Below are 19886 nucleotides of genomic sequence, written 5' to 3'. Positions count from 1 at the left end.
GATATGTTGGGTTCATCCGCCCTCAAATAGGATATGTCGGGTTCATCCGCCCTCAAATAGGATATTTTGGGTTCATCCGCCCTCAAATAGGATCTGTCGGGTTCATCCGCCCTCAAATAGGATATGTTGGGTTCATCCGCCCTCAAATAGGATCTGTCGGGTTCATCCGCCCTCAAATAGGATCTGTCGGGTTCATCCGCCCTCAAATAGGATCTGTCGGGTTCATCCGCCCTCAAATAGGATCTGTCGGGTTCATCCGCCCTCAAATAGGATATGTCGGGTTCATCCGCCCTCAAATAGGATCTTGTTTTCAAAGTTATTGTTACCGACATGCGCCCACCTGAATAACGAGAGGAATACATTTCTGTCTTTTTATTTTTGTTCTAGGTCACCCACCAGTATAATGCGGGAATACTTTTCTGTCTTTTCATTTTTGTTCTAGGTCACCCACCAGTATAACGCGGGCATATCATTTTTCATATCTTTACCAACAGGCGCCCACCTGAATAACGAGAGGAATACATTTCTGTCTTTTCATTTTTTGTTCTGGGTCACCCACCAGTATAATGCGGGAATACATTTCTGTCTTTTCATTTCTGTTCTAGGTCACCCACCAGTATAATTCGGGCATATCATTTTTCATATCTTTACAAACAGGCGCCCACCTGTATAACGAGAGGAATACTTTCAGTCTTTAAAATTCTTACCAGGCGCCCACCTGTATAACGAGAGGAATACATTTCAGTATTTGCATTTCATGTTCCAGGCGCCCACCTGTATAACGAGAGGAATACATTTCAGTCTTTTTATTTCAAGTGTTGAATTTGGGAGCCCGCCCAGATAATAGAGGCATACATTCAGTCTTTTTTACTTTTAAGTGTTGAAGTTGGGAGCCCGCCCATAATAACAGAGGAATACATTCAGTCTTTACTTTTAAGTGTTGAAATTGGGAGCCCGCCCAGATAACAGAGGCATACATTCCACGTATTTACCCATAGGAGATGCATTTCCTCCTAAGTTCATTTCACCCATAGGAGACGCATTTCCTCCTAAGTTTGTTTAGTTTCACCCATAGGAGACGCATTTCCTCCCAGGTTTGTTTCAGTTTCACCCATAGGAGATGCATTTCCTCCTAAGTTCAGTTCTACCAATAGGAGACGCACTTCCTAAGTTTATTGTACCCAATAGGAGACGCACTTCCTAAGTTCATTTCACCCATAGGAGACGCACTTCCTAAGTTTAGTTCTACCAATAGGAGACGCACTTCCTAAGTTCAGTTTTACCATTAGGAGACGCACTTCCTAAGAATAGGTTCACCAATAGGAGACGCACTTCCTAAGTTAAGTTTTACCAATAGGAGACGCACTTCCTAAATCCATTGTACCAGTAGGAGACGCACTTCCTAAAAAGTTTCACCATAGGAGACGCACTTCCTAAAGTTCAAGTTTCACCATAGGAGACGCACTTCCTAAAGCAAGTTTCACCAATAGGAGACGCACTTCCTAAGCAAGTTTCATCAATAGGAGACGCACTTCCTAAGTCAGTTTCCCCATAGGAGACGCACTTCCTAAAACAAGTTTCACTAATAGGAGACGCACTTCCTAAGCAAGTTTCATCAATAGGAGACGCACTTCCTAAGTCAGTTTCACCATAGGAGACGCACTTCCTAAGTTCAGTTTTACCATAGGAGACGCACTTCCTAAGTTCAGTTTCACCAATAGGAGACACACTTCCTAAAAATATTTCACCAGTAGGAGACGCACTTCCTAAGCAAGTTTCACCAGTAGGAGACGCACTTCCTAAGCAAGTTTCACCAGTAGGAGACACACTTCCTAAGCAAGTTTCATCAATAGGAGACGCACTTCCTAAGTCAGTTTCACAATAGGAGACGCACTTCCTAAGAATAGTTTCACCATAGGAGACGCACTTCCTAAAAGTTCAGTTTCACCATAGGAGACGCACTTCCTAAGAATAGGTTCACCAATAGGAGACGCACTTCCTAAGTTCAGTTTCACCAATAGGAGACGCACTTCCTAAGTCCATTGTACCAATAGGAGACGCACTTCCTAACCTAAGTTTCACAAGTAGGAGACGCACTTCCTAAGCAAGTTTTACCAGTAGGAGGCGCACTTCCTCAGCAAGTTTCACCAGTAGGAGACGCACTTCCTCAGCAAGTTTCACCAGTAGGAGATGCACTTCCTAAGACAAGTTTCACCGGTAGAAGACGCAATTCCTAAGCAAGTTTCACCAGTAGGAGACGCACTTCCTAAGTTCTGTTTCACCAATAGGAGACGCACTTCCTAAAAATATTTCACCCCTAGGAGATGCACTTCCTAGTTTGATTCATTTTAAGTTCGACCATAGGAGACACAATTCCTAGTCCAGTTTTTTGAAGTTTACCCGTAGGAGACGCACTTCCTAATCGAGATTTTATTCATAGGAGACGCACTTCCTAGTTCTAGTCACTGAAGTTTTCACCCTTAGGAGACGCACTTCCTAGTTTAGCTCATTCCGATTCAACCATAGAAGACACACTTTCTGGTTTGAGTCATTGAGGTTTTTATTTTAGCAAGACACATTTTCTAGCAAGAGTTTTGGTTTTACTCAGAGGAGATGCACATCCTAGCCTAGTCTTTAGTTTACTCTCATCATTGCATCAGTAGTGTAAGTGAGTTACAATTTTGCTAACGACTCACAAATCTTCCCAGTACAAACTGGGTTAGAAAAGTTTGTTTGTTTTGTTTGTTTTGATTGTCAGGGACCCGCCTGTAGAACGGAGGTTGTTGCGTGTCGAAGATAGAAGAAGTCAGGAGTCCGCCTATAGAACGGAGAAACATGTTTCAAGATCAAGCAGTGGCCCACCGGAAAGCAGAAGGTTACAACAGAAATCCCCAGCATTCAATCCAAGTTAGAAGCTCGCCTCAAGAACGCGAATCAATAGTCTGGGACGATCAACAGAAGCTGGTCACAAAAACAAAAAAAAAACAAGAAAAAAGAAGAAAAAAAGAGAAGAAAGAGAAGAGCCCAAAATACGGAAGTGGAGAACAGATGAGATCTGCTCAGGAACTAGCGCCTACAACTAGCAAGTGTCAAGGTTCAGATCCAAAGTCTGTATGAAGCACCATTCAAGACTCAAGACCAAGTTTCAGAAGACTTAAGAGATAGGAACCCTTGTAACTAGTAGCTGATAGGCTTAGTTAGTCTTTTTCAGTTTTCATTTTTGTTGTAATGACAGGACCGCGGACCGGAACCTCAACGGAACGGCACCTCGATCGGCTCTTCACCTCGGTACACTTCACTATCTCTCTCATTTCCGAACTACACGTGGCCTGATTCCTGTATAACCAAGGATATGTAGGCAGCTCAGATACCAGGGCTCGGTCACATTCCCTCCCTTTCCTTAAGTGTAGTCCGTCCAAGTAATGGTCGGGTCAAAAACACGGCTAGTCGTTCTTTGTCGGAAAACTCTTCGTGTTTCCAGTCAAAGAGGGGCAGCTGTAAGCACGTGATTTTTGACCCTCCCCGAGAATTTTCACATTTTTAGCGTGAATATGTGAAATTGGGTCTAGAACAGCTATTTTAACTATTTTTACTTTATTTCAAAGAAAAAAGAAAATCACAAAAAATATATATATAATTTTAGTTTATGTATTTCTCATAAACTTGAAAAATACAAAAATTGCACTTTATTTTTGTACTTTGTATAATTTCGAAAATTACAAAAAAAATAATAAATAAAACATAGTTCTATTAAGGTTTTATAGTCATTTTAACTTTGAAAAATACAAAAATATTACTTCATATTTTTGTCTTTATTAAAGAACGAAAATTACAAAAAAATAGTTTTATTAATATTCTATAGTCATTTTTAACTTGGAAAAAATACAAAAATATTACCTCATATTTTATCTTAATATTTAAAACGAAAATTACAAAAAAAAAATAGTTTTATTAATATTTTGTAGCTATTTTAAAATCTTGAAAAATATTTAAAAATATATAATTTTGTTTAAATACTAGTCTTATTTTTGGTAGTTGTTTTGCTTACATAGGACTAGTTAAGCAACGTGTTCCTATTTCTCGGGTCCTGGCAAAAGAATAATATTCGGGTTTAAACTACCCGATTTTAAGCCTCATTTTCGGACCGAGCCCATAATAAACCGTGTCCAGGACACGTGGGGAACCCCACCACACGTGGGGGACATATGCCTCGAACCCCACCACGCGTGGGGCTCATTTTCATGGGCGAACCATTACAAAACACGGACTTTTGAAAATTGAAGGGGGGGACCACTGTTCCGGTTTCTTCTCCAAAAAGGAGGAAGAAAAAGCCTACAAAAGGAGAAAAAAGGAACGAAAGGGGACTTTTAAAAAAATTGGAAAAAAGGTATTGTTGCTCTTTCTTCTTCATAAAGAAGAAAGAAAGGAAACCTGCGGGCACCATAATAACGGGAGGACTGGGAAAATTTTGGAAAAACATGTACTGTATCCGCATCTTCTTCCTGAAGAGAAAAAAAGAAAAACCCTAGGAACTAGACCCCAGCCCCACCATCGTCGACCTCCGAACAGCCCCCCACCATCGTCAAATTCCCGCACCAGTCCGTCGACCACCAAACTGCTCAAACCACCATAACCAACGACCAAACACCACCCCATCACCACCGTCCGACACCCCCAAACGTCACCGACCAAAACCACCATTGACGCCTCAAAACCACTTCCAAAAGCCTACCCAGTTGACCCCCCCGTCACTGTCACCCCAGCACCACGACCAACGTCAACAACCCACCCCGTCGCAGCCCCAGTCCCGTCGACCTCAACCAAAACCCAGTCACACCCCCCACGACCACCCTACTGCATCGTCCAAACACCCCCTCCGTCAACCGCCATAACCACCACCAGTTCGTCAGCCCCACGCACAGCCCGAACAAGAACCAACAGGTCCGCTATTTTCAGTCCAACAAGCAGCCATCGCCGAGTACCAAGCAGTCGTTGTGGCGTTTCCGAGTTTTCTGTTTTCCGTAGAGGTCGCCTTTGGTTCGTCGAGGTCCGGTACGTCGAGGCGCTGTCCGAGGTTCCGTCGTTGTTCTTCGGTCAGAGAGGTCCGGCTTGAGTTCCGTCGGAATCGTGTTTGTCGTCCTGAGTTTGTCGAGGTTCAAAGGTTAGTAAACTTCAAGCATTAGATAAGAAAATGTTACGTTGAATGTTTGAAGATGCAATATATAAATTGATGCGATAATGTTCTGCTTATGTTTTCACCATATGCATTTTGTTCATTTTTGGTGTTTCGTATTTTTGTTTATTTGATATCATTTAATTAAGTAGGGTTAGTTGTTCCATGACACAGTTTGACGTTAATTTGTTCGTCTTTTCTCTTGCTTAGATCATTCGGACAAAACTAGCATTACTTGTTGTTATTACTTCCAAAACACTCATTTTGTTAGATTCCTTTTTATTAAAATTGTAACGAGTTATGAGATTTCAGTTGTAAATAGGCTATAAGGTTTAGTATTGTTAAAGGCACAAAAATGACATCCTTTTAAAATATATATAAAAAAATAATAATAAAAAAATAAATAAAAAAATAAATGATAATAAAAAATAAAATGAGACGAGCCTCGCCGAATAAAAATACAAATTGTGGGGCCCTCATAAAACATACGTATCAAATACTTAGATTCCGGGACGGGCCGTTTAGCAAATTTCACGGCCCTATCCCAAAATAATAATGCGTTGGTTGCTTTAGGCGCGTTTTAATAATGTTATCTCCCTAAACTCGGGTGCACATTTATGTGACCCAAATCCAAATCTCAACGGAGTCGAAATATGTCTTTAGTCACGGGCGCATTGATTGTGGCGTGGCCCGAGATGCATTTCCATGACGTTGTAAATTCCTTTTAATAATAAATGAGACGAGCCTCGACAAACAAAAATGTAGAAGCTGCGGGGCCCTCTAAATGCATATATATTAAGAATACTTAGAATTCGGGACATGCCGTTTAGCAAATCTTACGGCCTTCTCCAAAATAACAATACGTTAGTTGCCTTAGGCGCGTCTTAATAATTTATTTTTCTTAATTCGGGTGCACATTTATGTGACCCAAATCCAAATCTCAACCGAGTCGAGATATGTCAATAACCACGGGTGCATTGATGTAACGTGGTTCGAGACATGTTTTCACGACGTTGCAAGTCCTATAAAAATAACAGTGAATGATAAAAGCGGTTAAAAGATAAAATTGGCACATAAGTTCACGTTTGTATAAAATCAGATAATCAAGCCAAATATAACAGTTGAGCGACCGTGCTAGAACCACGGAACTCGGGAATGCCTAACACCTTCTCCCGGGTTAACAGAATTCCTTATCCAGATTTCTGGTACGCAGACTGTAATATGGAGTCATTCTTTTCCTCGATTCGGGATTAAAATTGGTGACTTGGGACACCCTAAATCTCCCAAGTGGCGACTCTGAAATAAATAAACCAATCCCGTTTCGATTGTCCTTTAATTGGAAAAAACTCCCCTGCGCCCTCGGGCGCGGAAAAAGGAGGTGTGACACCAGGTACTTTACCAAATTTTGTTTTAGCTATTGTGAAGCCAAGAAGCTTCGGGGGTTAAGTCCTTGAGTGAATGCCGGAACGGCCCAATCACCCGCAACTAGAGGCAAGTCCATCCATTCCATTTAAAACCTTGACACAAACTCCCTAAGCATCTCGATGTCTTTTTTCTTAACCTTGAAAAGGTCCGAATTTCTGGTCTCGACCTTGATGGCCCCAGCATAAGCCTTCACAAAAGCATCAGCGAGCATAACAAACGAGTCAATGGAGTTTGGGGGTAAGTTATGGTACCATATCATTGCTCCTTTTAACATTGTTTCCCCGAACTTCTTTAGTAACACCAACTCGATTTTATCATCTTCTAAGTTGTTGCCTTTGATGGCACATGTGTAGGAGGTCACATGCTCATTCGGATCTATGGTTCCGTTATATTTTTGAATATCGGGAATACGAAACCTCTTCGGGATTGGCTTTGGTATCGTGCTCGGAGGGAAAGGCTTTTGGACAAATTTTTTGGAATCCGGCCCTTTCAATATCGGGGGTGGTTCCAGGTTTTGATCGACCCTGCAATTAATATGTCTCCACCTTCTTGTCGTTTGCCTCAATTTTTTTCACCTAATTCCATCGGTTTCGTTAATGCTTCAAGTATTTTCATTACTTCTAGACTGACACCAAACTCTAGCTTCGCCCGGTCTTTCGGTGATCTACTCATTTCTTCGAGCATTTTTCCGGGACTGTTCGAGCTCAATTCTGCTGGGGGCGCGGCTTTGATATTGCAGCTGCGCTATCGCCGCTTGTTAAGCCTGCAACATTTTGAAGATTAACCGTATGATAACCCCGTCGCCTTCGCCTTTGGGTGCTCCTCGAGCCGTTGGTCGGGCTCCTCTGTGAATGCTATTCTCGGAATCGGTTGGCAGGTTGGCATCGATGGCCACCTGTAAGTTAGCATCGACTGGGTTTGCAACTGGGTCTCTGTTGGGGTCAGTAGGGGCCACCTTGTTGCAAGGCACCAGATTGTTGTTTCTGTTATGATGACCAGACTCAGCCTCAACGTTCAAGTGAGTGGAATGAGGATTTGACATTTTTAAGTTGACCTAAAATTGAGACCTCAAAGAACAAGTGTAAAACAGATTGAGTTATGGAGATTGTATCAAATCACCACTATTATCCTTAGCCCCACGGTGGGCGCCAAACTGTTTACCTTAAAAATAAATAACAATTAAATTTGTACGCAGTTTTAAGGATATGTAGATTGATTTAAATCAAGCAATCAAGAATGTTAGATAGATGTATTAAAGATAAAATGAATAACCAAACCATTTGTGACGTTAAGGTCGGGCTCGTACTTAAGCTGAACAATATTTTTGCCCCACAAGAAAAACAGATGTTTTATTTGCCACAAGATTGGGCATTTTGCTAAAAACTGTCCCCAATCAAGAAGATCTGTCAAACTCCTTGAAGGGATTGAAGATTACACTGCATACATCTCGGAAAAGAGGAAGACCAGACCCTCGATTCATAGCCAAATGTATATGAAGAACTACGATTAAAATAAGAACTTTTCAATAGCTAGAAAGCAAAGAAATAAGTTTGTATTGCCTTGATATGCGTGTTACAATGTGTCCTATTGAATAAAAAGCTTTTCCTTTATATAGTAAGAGAGTTTCATCCATGAGGAGTCAAAGTAGTGGTTGCGATGCGTTGAGACACTTCTTCGACGGTCCCCGTACGCCCGGCCTACCGGCCTGCTCTGAAGAATTCATGATTTATATATGTTTCAGGCCGGTGAGAGGGAGTGCGGAATAAGGATTGATTTCACTGTATCCATCGTATCCCACCCCATCTACCTATTGTAGGAGGTCAATTATTTCCTTGTTGTTTTCCCGTAAAATGAAAAAAAAGGAATGCCTTTAAGTGAGAGCAGAATGTAGGAACGAAGCTTCTCGGAGTCCATCGATTCATTCCCAATCCCATCCCGTTCTCTCACCAACTTGAATAGCTTATTCACACGGGAAAAGAGGTTAAATGGCAAGGCCATACGGCCGTTTGACTCCTCGCGGAGTATAGCTCACATCCAAATATCTAATTGGGGAACGGGGCAACACCCATGAAGCTCCGGCGGAAAGGGAAGGCCTGCCAGGCCGTATGCCCATAGGTGCAGCTAGAGACATAAACAGTCATGAATAATGAAATTATGAGATCCTTCCGAATGAGCTAAGAAAATCTTATTTATTCTCTTTCGTTTTGTTAATTGAAGAAATTATTGGAAAATAAAAAAGCAAGTACAAAAATGAGTAATAACCCCCATAATTCTAAAAAAGGTAAAAATCCCTCTTTCTTGTCAATTACTGATCCGCTACCGACGCCAGACTAGATATGTGCCGTGATATTCGGCGGGCTGCGTATCACGACCCTTTGTTAGCTGTGTGCAACCGTTACCATGTTTTCCGAGGTCTCGGAGCTCGTTCTGGGTTCGGGGAAGTGCTGTCTCATCAGGTCCGGTGGCGAGCACTTCATTAGGGCCTTGGTGCGAGAAGTTCGCAGCTTCAATCCCAATCCCATATAGTCATATCCTTGCTTCGTCTGACCCACCGAAAAATCGAAGTAGGCTTCAGCCCCGATTTTACCCATATACAATATATTGAGTATGTCAATATATAATTAAGATATGCTAAGGCAAATTAATCTAAAAAGCCGAAAAGAGGGAAGAAAGAAAATACATTCGGCCAAAAATTACCAATCAGACGTGACATAAGAAGGTAGGTACATAAGTACACGTGTTATTACCCCAGTTGATCTGAATCTGTTTCTTAGGCCATAAATGTAATTTCTCCCTTTATTTTAATTTTTCTATTTATTCAAATTTTTTGTCCCTTGCAAGGCACCGGTAATTTATTATTAGTTCAAATAATCGACGGTTAAAGAGAATGAGAGTGTCACTTCAAGCCCTGGCCCCTGCACTATTGAATTGCTTGGATGTTTATATTTGTATTTTGCTTGTAAAAGTATGTTATGACATAAAATGATATGTATTTCACAATCTCACTAATTTTTCGTGAAAATAGCACGGGCTAGCCAGATTTTGAAATGGTAATTAAAAAATAGCAAGTATTTACAAAGTTATATATTATGTTGGAAATCCAGCATACAGAAAATTCCAGTATAATATACTGGATTATGGAGCTCATGCATATTAACTTCCATCATATTATGTTGAAACTCAGCACATTATGCTGGAATCTCATGTAAAAAATTCGAACTCCAACATATTATGCTAGAATTTATCTGAATTTTAAGGGTTTTTTGTTCAGATTTCATCTTTGTATGAAAAAGTTGCTAAATTTTGATTACTTTTGAAATTGTGACTATTTTCTACTACCAGTTGTAAATTTGACTATTTGTGATTTTCCCCCTTTTCTGATTTCTCATCTGATGTTCGATTGCATTAGACTTAACTAATTCAGATTCACACGACATAAAATTCATTAAAAAGGAAAAATGCTCATTAATAGAGAACTCAAACCCTAGGATTTTAATTAAAGGTGAAGGGGTCTTATTCATTTCATGATAACCCTCGGTGGTACAGCCTTAATGTTTAATTAACAATATATAAACTTTGTCGTCTAATCATAGATTTATTTCTCTGTCTTTTTCTCCTTTTTTTCTTTTTGGAGCATTTTACTTCCTTTGTTGACTAAACTCATTGCTAATAAAACCTCAGAAAAGTTTACAAACTGATGCTGTCACGGTAGAATTGAAAGAAAATGAGTAAATGCATGCATGCATGAATTGAAATATTAACTAAAATAATTGATTGATCGTTATTTTAGATTTATGTACAAGGGTGTCTCCCCACTTGTCTCCAACTTGCAATTTAAGAATTTTAATTAAAATTCATAATAGAATTAAAATTGGAGCTTTCAAATAATTGTTTCAATATTAAAGCAATTAGATCAATTTGTTTAATCTTTTATTTTCTTTTTTCTGCTGTATTCAACGTTCTTGTAAGTAGGAGTACATTGTAACAGAAAATATCAAAATAGTAGATGAAAATAAATTTTATGATAATATCACATCAAAATCTGATCTTACTGAAAGTTGTCTAAAATAATAATATCATTAATAATTTTGGCACGTAATATATATCCAAAGATGTTTTTTTTCTTCTTTTGGCGGGGGGGGGGGGGGAATACATGAGAAATTGACACTAATGTTTTGTTTAGAAAGTCTGAAAAGGAAAGGAGAGAAGAAGTGAAATGTACCTTCTTATTTAATGTTTAAAAATTTATAAATTATGGTCTAGTTAATTATTTGTCAAACAAGAGGGTAAGGTTGCTAAGCAACTTTCACTTCAACCAAGATGTTGTGAGTTTGAGTCTTTCCAAGAACAAGGTGGGAAATTCTTGGAGGGAAGGATGCCAGATTTCTATTTGGAAACAGTCTTTCTACCCCATGGTAGGGGTAAGGTCTACGTACACACTACCCTCCCCAGACCCCACTAAATGAGATTATACTAGGTTGTTGTTATTCTTTTTACGTAATAAACATGCGAGTTTGAAAAGCTTATATAGTAACCAAAAACTTGTTGGAAAATAAGATATTATTTCCGTCGATTTTATATTTTAATTATTTTGGTGAATTGAATTATATTTTAAAATATTTGACGTGTTTGGAAAAATAAGAAGTTAGTTGTTATTAATTTTTATTACCAAATCTACCTTTACAGTTCTAATTACCTAAGTTGCTCTGATACAACAATTTAGGTGTCGCGCCCGTGTCGCCATGACACTAGTTTGAGTGTGGGTATGGAATCCGTACTGGATCTGGTCAAACAATTTTGGGTATTTTGACCACGACAGACAGAAAAATTCGAGACTGAATACAATTTGATTCCCGAAATCAGAATCAAAACTAGGGTAAATTTGAAGAAAATAACATACCTTATCTAGAAAATCAATCCTTTTCTACAATTATAAAACGCCCATTTATAAAACTAGGGTAAATTCCACAGGTTTTCTCATAATTTAGATATATATACACACACATAATTTTTTGAATTATTTAGCCGGATCCCCATACCCGTGTCCGTACTAGGATCCGTATCCCATAATTTAAAATTTACAATTCGAAAGATTCGATCTCTAGATCCGCATCCATATAAAACGCCCATACACGTATCCGAACAACTTTGCTATTTACACTTGAAGGATACTTTAGACCATATGGATCAAAGGGAGGGTAATACTGAAGCCCATATATGTGGTTACTGGACTTGGGCCCCCAACAAGTATCTGTCTGATCTATATCATTTCTATTTGGTAAAAATTGCATGAGACGCCCTATTTGGTCGCCCCCATTTAACCTATACCCATTTTTTTTAAAACTTTTAACTTGTACCCACGTTTTAAATAACTTCAGCCCTTTTTCTCCTCCTCCTCCTCCTCCTCATCCATCATCATCATCTTCTTCTTCTTCTTCTTCTTCTTCTTTCTGAAGATTAGCAATATAGTTAATGACAATGATTGGCTATGTACTTGTTTGTATGGATTTCAGTTCCTCTTCTCCTTCTTGACTTTGTCTGTGCTTCCTCCTCGCCGTGTTGCATATTGCTTTTTTGCTGGTGAAACGAGAAAATAATTTTCATTGTACCAAATTAAACACCCATATTGTACGTACCTGATTTGATCTTCTCAAGTGCTTCATATAATGCATTTTTATGTTTAGACTTCAACACACTATAATATTTTTTGTTGGGTATTAGTGGATTCTTGAAGCTTAGAAACTAAAATAATGAGTATACCAAAGTAGCTTTCTGTAGCAAGAAACACACCCTCAACATGCTGAAGTTAATCCAAGGTTGAGAAGAGCAAGGCTGCAGAGACTAATAAGCCGAAGAGGCCTACAACATGCTGAAGTTAATCAAATATAGAACAGAAACTTTAGCTCTAGAGCTGAAGTTCGCCAGTTACAAAACAAAAACTTCAGCTCTAGAGCTGAAGTTCGCTAGTTACAAAACAAAAACTTCAGCTCTAGAGCTGAAGTTCGCCAGTTACAAAACAAAAACTTCTTATATAGTGCTGAAGTTTTTAGAAATGAACTAAATAACTTCAGCTCTAGAGCTGAAGTTCGACAATTACAAAACAAAAACTTCAGCTCTAGAGATGAAGTTCGCCAGTTACAAACAAAAACTTCAGCTCTAGAGCTGAACTTCAGGCCAAAATAAGGAAATATGAGAGCGAAAGAGAAGGGATAGAACAAGAAATATAAGGAAAGAAAGGGGGAGGGAAGCCAAAATAAGCGTGTAGTTTTTTTGATAGAGAATATAAGAGCGTAGTTTTTTTTTTAGGATTTGGTTATATAATGCCAATTGTTTGGGGTTATCTTTGCCAAACCTAATATAAGGCAAAAAAATTGTCAATTCCTGTTATGTGTTGTTATAGGATGCCAATTTTTCTTTCTATTTCCACTTCAAGTTAGTTCTTTCTTTGAGGAATTTACCTTGATAGCCCCCATCTAATACTTAAATTAATAAACAACGGATGTATAATATAGGTACATAATTTAAATTTAATATGTGTATAATCGTATATAATTAGCGTATAATTTTTCTCTCTCCAAAGTTGTGAAGATTAGGGTTAAAATCTTTATTAGTCATGGCTTTATGGTTTTGTCGCCATTAAATTTGATAGGAAATTAATTTGTTTAAGTGAATTATATCGCTTTCATAACAGTTCATAGTGTTGTGTGAGTACGTAAACTTTTTCAAAAGGTGAAGGGCGGCGCTACTGCTTATTTGGATTCTTGACCTTCCTTTTCTTTCCCTTTAATTTGTTTCTATCTGTCTTTTGCTAATAATAATAATATTTTGTGTGCAAAATTGCAAATGTATCTCTAAACATTTAACTTCTGAGAAAAAGAGGCGTTTAAGCATTTTATAAATATAATTCTGAATAAAAATGTACTCGTAGGGTCGCACGGTATATTTATATCAATCTAATGAATACATATTTATATCTTTACGTGTATTCTTATCACTAAAGTGTAATTAATTTATGGCTAAACCATAATACAGTTAAATATAAACATTGGGCCGGAAGTTAAGTATTCACTAAAATTCGTAAAAATAGTACGGGCTAGCCAGTTTTCGAATTGGTCATTGAAAAATAGCCAGCGTTTACAAAATCATTGAAAAATAATCACTATTTTACTGCAACACGAAAAGTTCCAGCATAATATACTTGAGATTCGTACACCTGCATATCAACTTCCAGCGTAATCATTTAACTTTGACTGGAATCATTTAACTTTGACCAATCTCCAAGCAAAGGCCACCATTTTTCCTTCCCTTTTTGTCCTTCTATTTGGTAAGTCATTATGTTAAGACCTTTTCTTAATCCAAATTAGAAAGAACTTAAAGTTCTTTCCTTCTGCTGTACATTTATTTCAGTCCTGTCCTTATCTGAATACAGATTTTCTCATCCCATTAATAGTGTAATTAAAAATTAAAGGTTCCTCTTTTTGGAATTAATTGAGTAAAAAGAAAGGTATTACTACTTTGATTCTTCTCTTCCTCTTTCTGTTATTCATTTCAAGCTGGGGTTTTTCAAGATTCTTCTTTTACTTTCTGGGGTTCACTGATTTGGCTTTTTATGATGTGATTTTTGCCTGTGTTTATCCATGGAATTTCTTTTCTCCAAATGGGTCTCTGCTTTTCTACTCTGCTGTTGGTTCAGTTTCTCTATTGGGCATTCAGGTTTCGTCCTTTCCTCTTTTCTTGATTTTTGTTTTTTCAAGATTCTTAAATAATATATTTTGTGACACTAAAAAATGTGTTTTTTTCCCCTTCTTTCTTTTGTTTTTGTAATTGTAGTGGTGGGGTTACATGGAAATGCAAGAGTAAGAGCAGTGAACTTAGGTGGATGGTTGGTTATAGAAGGATGGATAAAGCCTTCACTTTTTGATGATATACCTAATGGAGATATGCTTGTATGTTTTTTTTATGCTTCAGAATTTTGTTACACCCTTATTTAGATTGAAAAGTTTTAAAAAAAATTTCTACTTGATTGTAATTTGGCAATGTAGGATGGAACACAGGTCCAATTCAAATCTGTGACATTGCAAAAGTATGTTTCTGCACAAAATGGTGGAGGCTTGAATGTTACTGTGGATAGAGATGATCCTTTAGAATGGGAAACATTCAAGGTGATATGCATTATCAAATTGCTCATTGCTTTCTTTTAGTCTTTTTTGGGTGATTATATTAGTTATTGTTGAATATATTATCCCTTGTTTTTGGAAGAAAAATATCTATATAGCCAGTAACAATTAGTTGGGATTAAGTTTTAGTCATGTTAATACCTTTACTTTAGGTCCGATGGTTTCCACTCATTTTAGTCCTGTCATAGATTTATATGCGAAATAGTAAATAAGGAGGACTTATACTACTACTATTTAATTTTTAATTTTTGCTCGGATTGAGGTATAGTTGTTGTTATACTGTCCCTTTACATCCCAAATTTGTGGTTAGCTGAACTTATTCTGTCAGCTCTCTGTTCCATATCTTGATCCTCATTCCAGTTAGACTGCTAAATGGTAAATGGTTTCAACATTGTAGTAAGGGAATGTATTTGCAAGAAGTGAAATTTAGTTGATTTCAATAGAAACTCCATATTTCAATTTAATGAATGAATTAGTAATTCTTTTTTACCTGTTTAAACATTGTCTTACTCTTTTTAGCCATCATTATCTTTCACATCAAAAATCTAATCTTTAGTATTTTGTACAATAATTTATATTTTCAGTTATATTTTGGAAAATTAAACCATGATTCCTCTTACGTCTATAAAGTTGCTTATCAAGTTTATTCAATATCAAGCCTGCCTCGAGGTAGAAATTGCTGATTCTGAGAATAGTACCTGATTAATTTGCTTTTTCTTAGCAGTTATGGAGGGTTTCTGAGTCAGTATTTCAGTTTCGAACTTCTGAAGGGAACTTTCTGACATGCAGCAGCGATGGTGGTATTGTGACTGCAACAGCGGAGTCTCCCTCTGATTCAGAAACATTCTATATTGAAAGAAACTTCAACAATAGAGTTCACATCAAACTTAAGGGTGGAACTTATATACAGGTAACTTCTCATTTGTTTTACTTTTGCATTTGGCGAAAGTTCTTCTTATTTCTTTGGGTGTCTGTCGTGGAATCTATCAGAATTTTTGTGGCTTATACAATATATGTATAGAATAACTGCAAATACGGAAAATTCTTGTTTAGGCACTAAGTTTTAGGAGCTATGGTAGTATCTTGTCGGGTTAGATGACATGATAAGGCTCATCCACTATTTCTATTTCACTTATTTTGAACGTATTGATGATATTCATCTTGGGCGAACTTGCAGTGTGTATGCTTCTTTAGTTGACAGATCATAATATTGCAGTTTGCTGCAAATTTTCTTTCAGATTTCTTCAGCTCTTTCTTTGAGTTCCTAGTAACTGACTTTATGCTTTTGTTGGAGTAAGCTTAAATTTCTTTAGAAAATTTCCTTGCCTTGGAGGTGTAACCCTAGTCAACAAGTTATGATCTTGGCCTTTTGAGTTTTTTTTCTAAAGCTAGCATATGTTCTAGTGCACTAGCTTTAGTGTTATGCTGCAAAGCTGACATTTATGTCTATCAAAAGTTATACTAGCACTGCTGTATAATCTCTCGGGAACAGTATAATAGTGTTTTACCGTGTTCCTTTAGGCCTCAAATGACAATATTCTCACAGCAGACTTTCCGGCAACACCAGGTTGGGATGATAATCCTGCGACATTTGAGATGGCGATTGTGGGAAAGTTGCAAGGTGACTATCAGCTTGCTAATGGATACGGACACGACAAAGCAAAAGAAGTTCTTAAGGTAAATTAATCATTTTATTGCTTTATTATTCAGTTATATATTGAAGGTAAGTGAGATACCAAGATTCTTCTGAATTCACATACCAGTGTAGTTTATAATATCAGCAAAAGCATTCGTTTGGGCTGCAATAAGACCAACTAACCAGTTGACATACTCTGCTCAGTTTATAGCAATCCCTTCACTTTTTTCCCGTTTGTCCTTTATCTTTCAATCTTTACTGTAGGACGGGCTTGTATGCTGATAATCTGATTTAATATAAGTGGATACTTTAACCTATTGGAGGCTCATTGTATTTCTCGTCTTTTTTGTATGTTGCAGAAGCATAGGAATAGTTTTATCACAGTAGATGATTTCGATTTCTTGTACAGACACGGAATAAATGCTGTTAGGATTCCTGTTGGCTGGTGGATAGCTTCTAATTCAAATCCTCCTGCTCCTTTTATTGGTGGAAGCTTAGAAGCTCTTGATAATGCATTCTCGTGGGCACAGTAGGTCTTGATTTCTGCTATTACTTTCTAGTCTTTGACATTTTTCATCTTTCCTTCTTTCAGCCATTTAATTTAAATTTTTTTTGAAGAGCTTATGGCATAAAGTGCATAATCGACCTTCATGCGGGCCCAGGTTCCCAAAATGGGATGGAACATAGCGCCAGTAGAGATGGCACAGTAAATTGGCCGACATCTCCTGAATTCATATCACAAACATTGGATGCTATAGAATTTCTAGCTTCCAGGTAAAATTTTTAACAATTTCTGTACAAATCTATCAACCGTTCTTTACAATGTGTTCAATCGTTGCCGATGCTTGAATTTTCAGATTCAACATGGTGTCCTTTGGCCATGTAAAAGCAGTTTACCAGTCTGATATACTTTCTCTCTCACTATTCTCGTTAAATCTATTTGTGTTTGATGATTCACATCTCTGCCGTTTTCTGATCTTTTAAGTATGTCAAATATAAAATGAGTATTACTTATGAGCATTTGCAGGTATGCAGTTCATCCTGCCTTGCTTGGAATTGAGCTTCTAAATGAACCATCGGCTGCAGACGTCCCACTGGATGTTCTGGTTCCATTTTATAAGCAGGGATACAAGATTGTTCGAAAATATTCAACAACAGCTTACGTGATATTTTGCCAAAGAATCGGCAATGCAGATCCATTTGAACTTTATCAGGCTAACATAGGCTCATTAAACACAGTAGTTGATTTGCACTACTACAATCTATTTGACAGATACTTTGATATACTAACCTCTTTGGAGAATATTCAATTTATATACAAGAGTAGACAATCCCAAATACAAGCTTTGAACAGCGCAAACGGGCCACTGGTGTTTGTTGGTAATACACTTTTTCCTTTGCATTTATTTGATGTTGTATTTCAAGTACCTAACCATATTATGAAGCATCTGAAAACTATTTGTGCGTTGCTGAATTAGGACAAATTTTCAAATTCACCAAAAATGTAGGGTATGGCTGCGTACAATAAACCATTGTGGTCCGGCCCTTCCCTGGACCCCGCGCATAGCGAGAGCTTAGTGTACCGAACTGCTCTTTTTTTACATTTCGGAATTGTGACATGTGACAAGAATTTAACTGATCGCAGGTGAGTGGGTGAACGAATGGAATGTAACTAACGGTTCCTTAGCAGATTACCAGGATTTTGGAAGAGTTCAGTTAGATGTATATAATGCAGCCTCTTTTGGATGGTCTTATTGGACACTTAAGTGTGAAAAAAAGCACTGGGATTTTGAATGGAGTGTTCGGAACAATTATCTTCAACTGCAACCAGGTATAGAGCTAAGCTTACTCGCCTCAGCCTAATAAAAAACATCAACTTCTTAATGCTTAAGGAAAGCACAACTAGAATTTCAAGAATAGTTTTCTGCTTATTCCGAAGGGGAGCCTTGGCGGAACTGATAATGTTGCTGCCATGTGACCAGGAGGTCATGGGTTCGAGCTGTGGAAACAGCCTCTTGCAGAAATGCAGGGCAAAGTTGCATACAATAGACCCTTGTGCTCCAGCCCTTCCCCGGATCCCGCACATAGCGAGAGCTTAGTGCATCAGGCTGCCGTTTGTTTTCTGCTTATTCTATTTACAATTTTGCTAGCTCATTTTTGTAGTTGGATAATTTAGTGCCTATATTGTCATAATTTCACCAGTTTTACTTTTTCGTGAAGGTGTGTATGTAGGTAAATCACCAGGGAAGAGGATATCTAGAGTAATACTATTGCTTGGGGCGGCATGCATTTGGATATTTCTGCATTAGTAGTTGATACAAGAGCCAAAGAAGCCTTTTGATTTCCGGCATGAATGATGGGATTGGAAAACAACCATTCTTTGTATTGTGTAGTCTGCCTTCAGCTCCAAATGTTTTGCAGATATGGAGGTAAGCACACACATAACACGTTATGATATTGTAAAACTCGATAAGAATCTTCATTCATTTGCAAAATGAGAAAAGATATCGTATAATTCTTTCAGTTTTCATGTGTTACTCCCACATGACTTGACATCTACAGCCATCTACAGACATAAAGTTTCTGAATCTACTGGCTGAACTCAAAACTTACAACGTCTAAATTCTAAATCTGTCACCGTTCCCAAGTGAAAATAACCTCGAAAAATGTAATATAGCAAGAGGAGTGAAAGGTGTGGACAACAAAAAGGTCCATTTCCAGAATGTGAACATTAAGAAGCCTTTGAGTGACCAAAGCAGTGGAGTTTCCGTGTTATTTAATATTAATGTTATATACACTGATAAAATAAATAATTTCTAGACTATCAGTGTATTTTAACCTATTGTATCAGGTAATCTACCTTATTTTCCAGGTTGACAATCTCGCTTAAGTATATTCGGCATACAATTATATGTACTTATCTTTTAGATGACCTTATCGTGTAAAATATTTTTGCACAGTCAATGTATAGAAGTTAAATTCTTAAAAAAGAAAGAAAGTAAACAAGTACTTTTCTTGACTAAGAGAACTTTTCTTGAATAACTCTGTTACCATAAGTAATTACTTATTATCTTTATTCTAAAAAGGTGCATGTAAACATGAAGCTGAAGAAGTAGCAAAAAGTTTTAACTTTTCACGGGATAACTAATAATAAGAGGAGTTTTTAATCAAAATTGTCCCTTTGTTTTGGAGTATGTCTATTTTTGCCCTTTAAGTATACTTTGAGCACCTTTAACCCTTAAGTTTAGGGTTGTGCATTGATCGGATCGGAGCGGATTTAGCACATTTTGGATTCAGAGTTTGGATTCTACAAAATGCAATTCGAATCCGATCCGAATTAATATCGGATCGAATCGGATTTTTAAGTTTGGATCGGATCAATATTTTGGATTTCGGATCGGATTATACGTATTATTAAGGTTATTGCTAATCTAATTGGCTAATGCATCTGCCTTATCTGTTTCTTCTGTGTTCT

General features: G+C 37.7%; 1 protein-coding gene across 3 annotated transcripts; it reads left to right on the top strand.

The window, feature by feature from the left end:
• Positions 1–13970: 13970 nt before the first annotated feature.
• Positions 13971–18939, top strand: LOC107792382 (putative glucan 1,3-beta-glucosidase A). 3 transcript variants are annotated; one of them, XM_016614594.2, is made up of 11 exons: positions 13971–14102; positions 14292–14311; positions 14429–14544; positions 14641–14760; positions 15500–15685; positions 16297–16452; positions 16771–16940; positions 17030–17185; positions 17439–17791; positions 18057–18242; positions 18632–18939. In XM_016614594.2, the coding sequence occupies exons 3-11, from the start codon at positions 14539–14541 to the stop codon at positions 18718–18720; spliced, it is 1422 nt and encodes a 473-aa protein (XP_016470080.1). In that variant the 5' UTR covers positions 13971–14102; positions 14292–14311; positions 14429–14538; the 3' UTR covers positions 18721–18939. The 3 variants fall into 3 exon arrangements, with proteins under 3 accessions (XP_016470080.1, XP_016470079.1, XP_016470078.1); XM_016614593.2 differs by having other exon boundaries at positions 14004–14311; positions 16343–16452; positions 16821–16940; XM_016614592.2 differs by having other exon boundaries at positions 14004–14311.
• The last annotated feature ends 947 nt before the right edge of the window (positions 18940–19886 follow it).

The sequence above is a fragment of the Nicotiana tabacum genome, chromosome 11 (assembly GCF_000715075.1).
Source record: "Nicotiana tabacum cultivar K326 chromosome 11, ASM71507v2, whole genome shotgun sequence".
Taxonomy (NCBI): domain Eukaryota; kingdom Viridiplantae; phylum Streptophyta; class Magnoliopsida; order Solanales; family Solanaceae; genus Nicotiana; species Nicotiana tabacum.
Note: the sequence above shows the minus strand (reverse complement) of the source record. Positions and strands in the feature narration are given on the sequence as shown.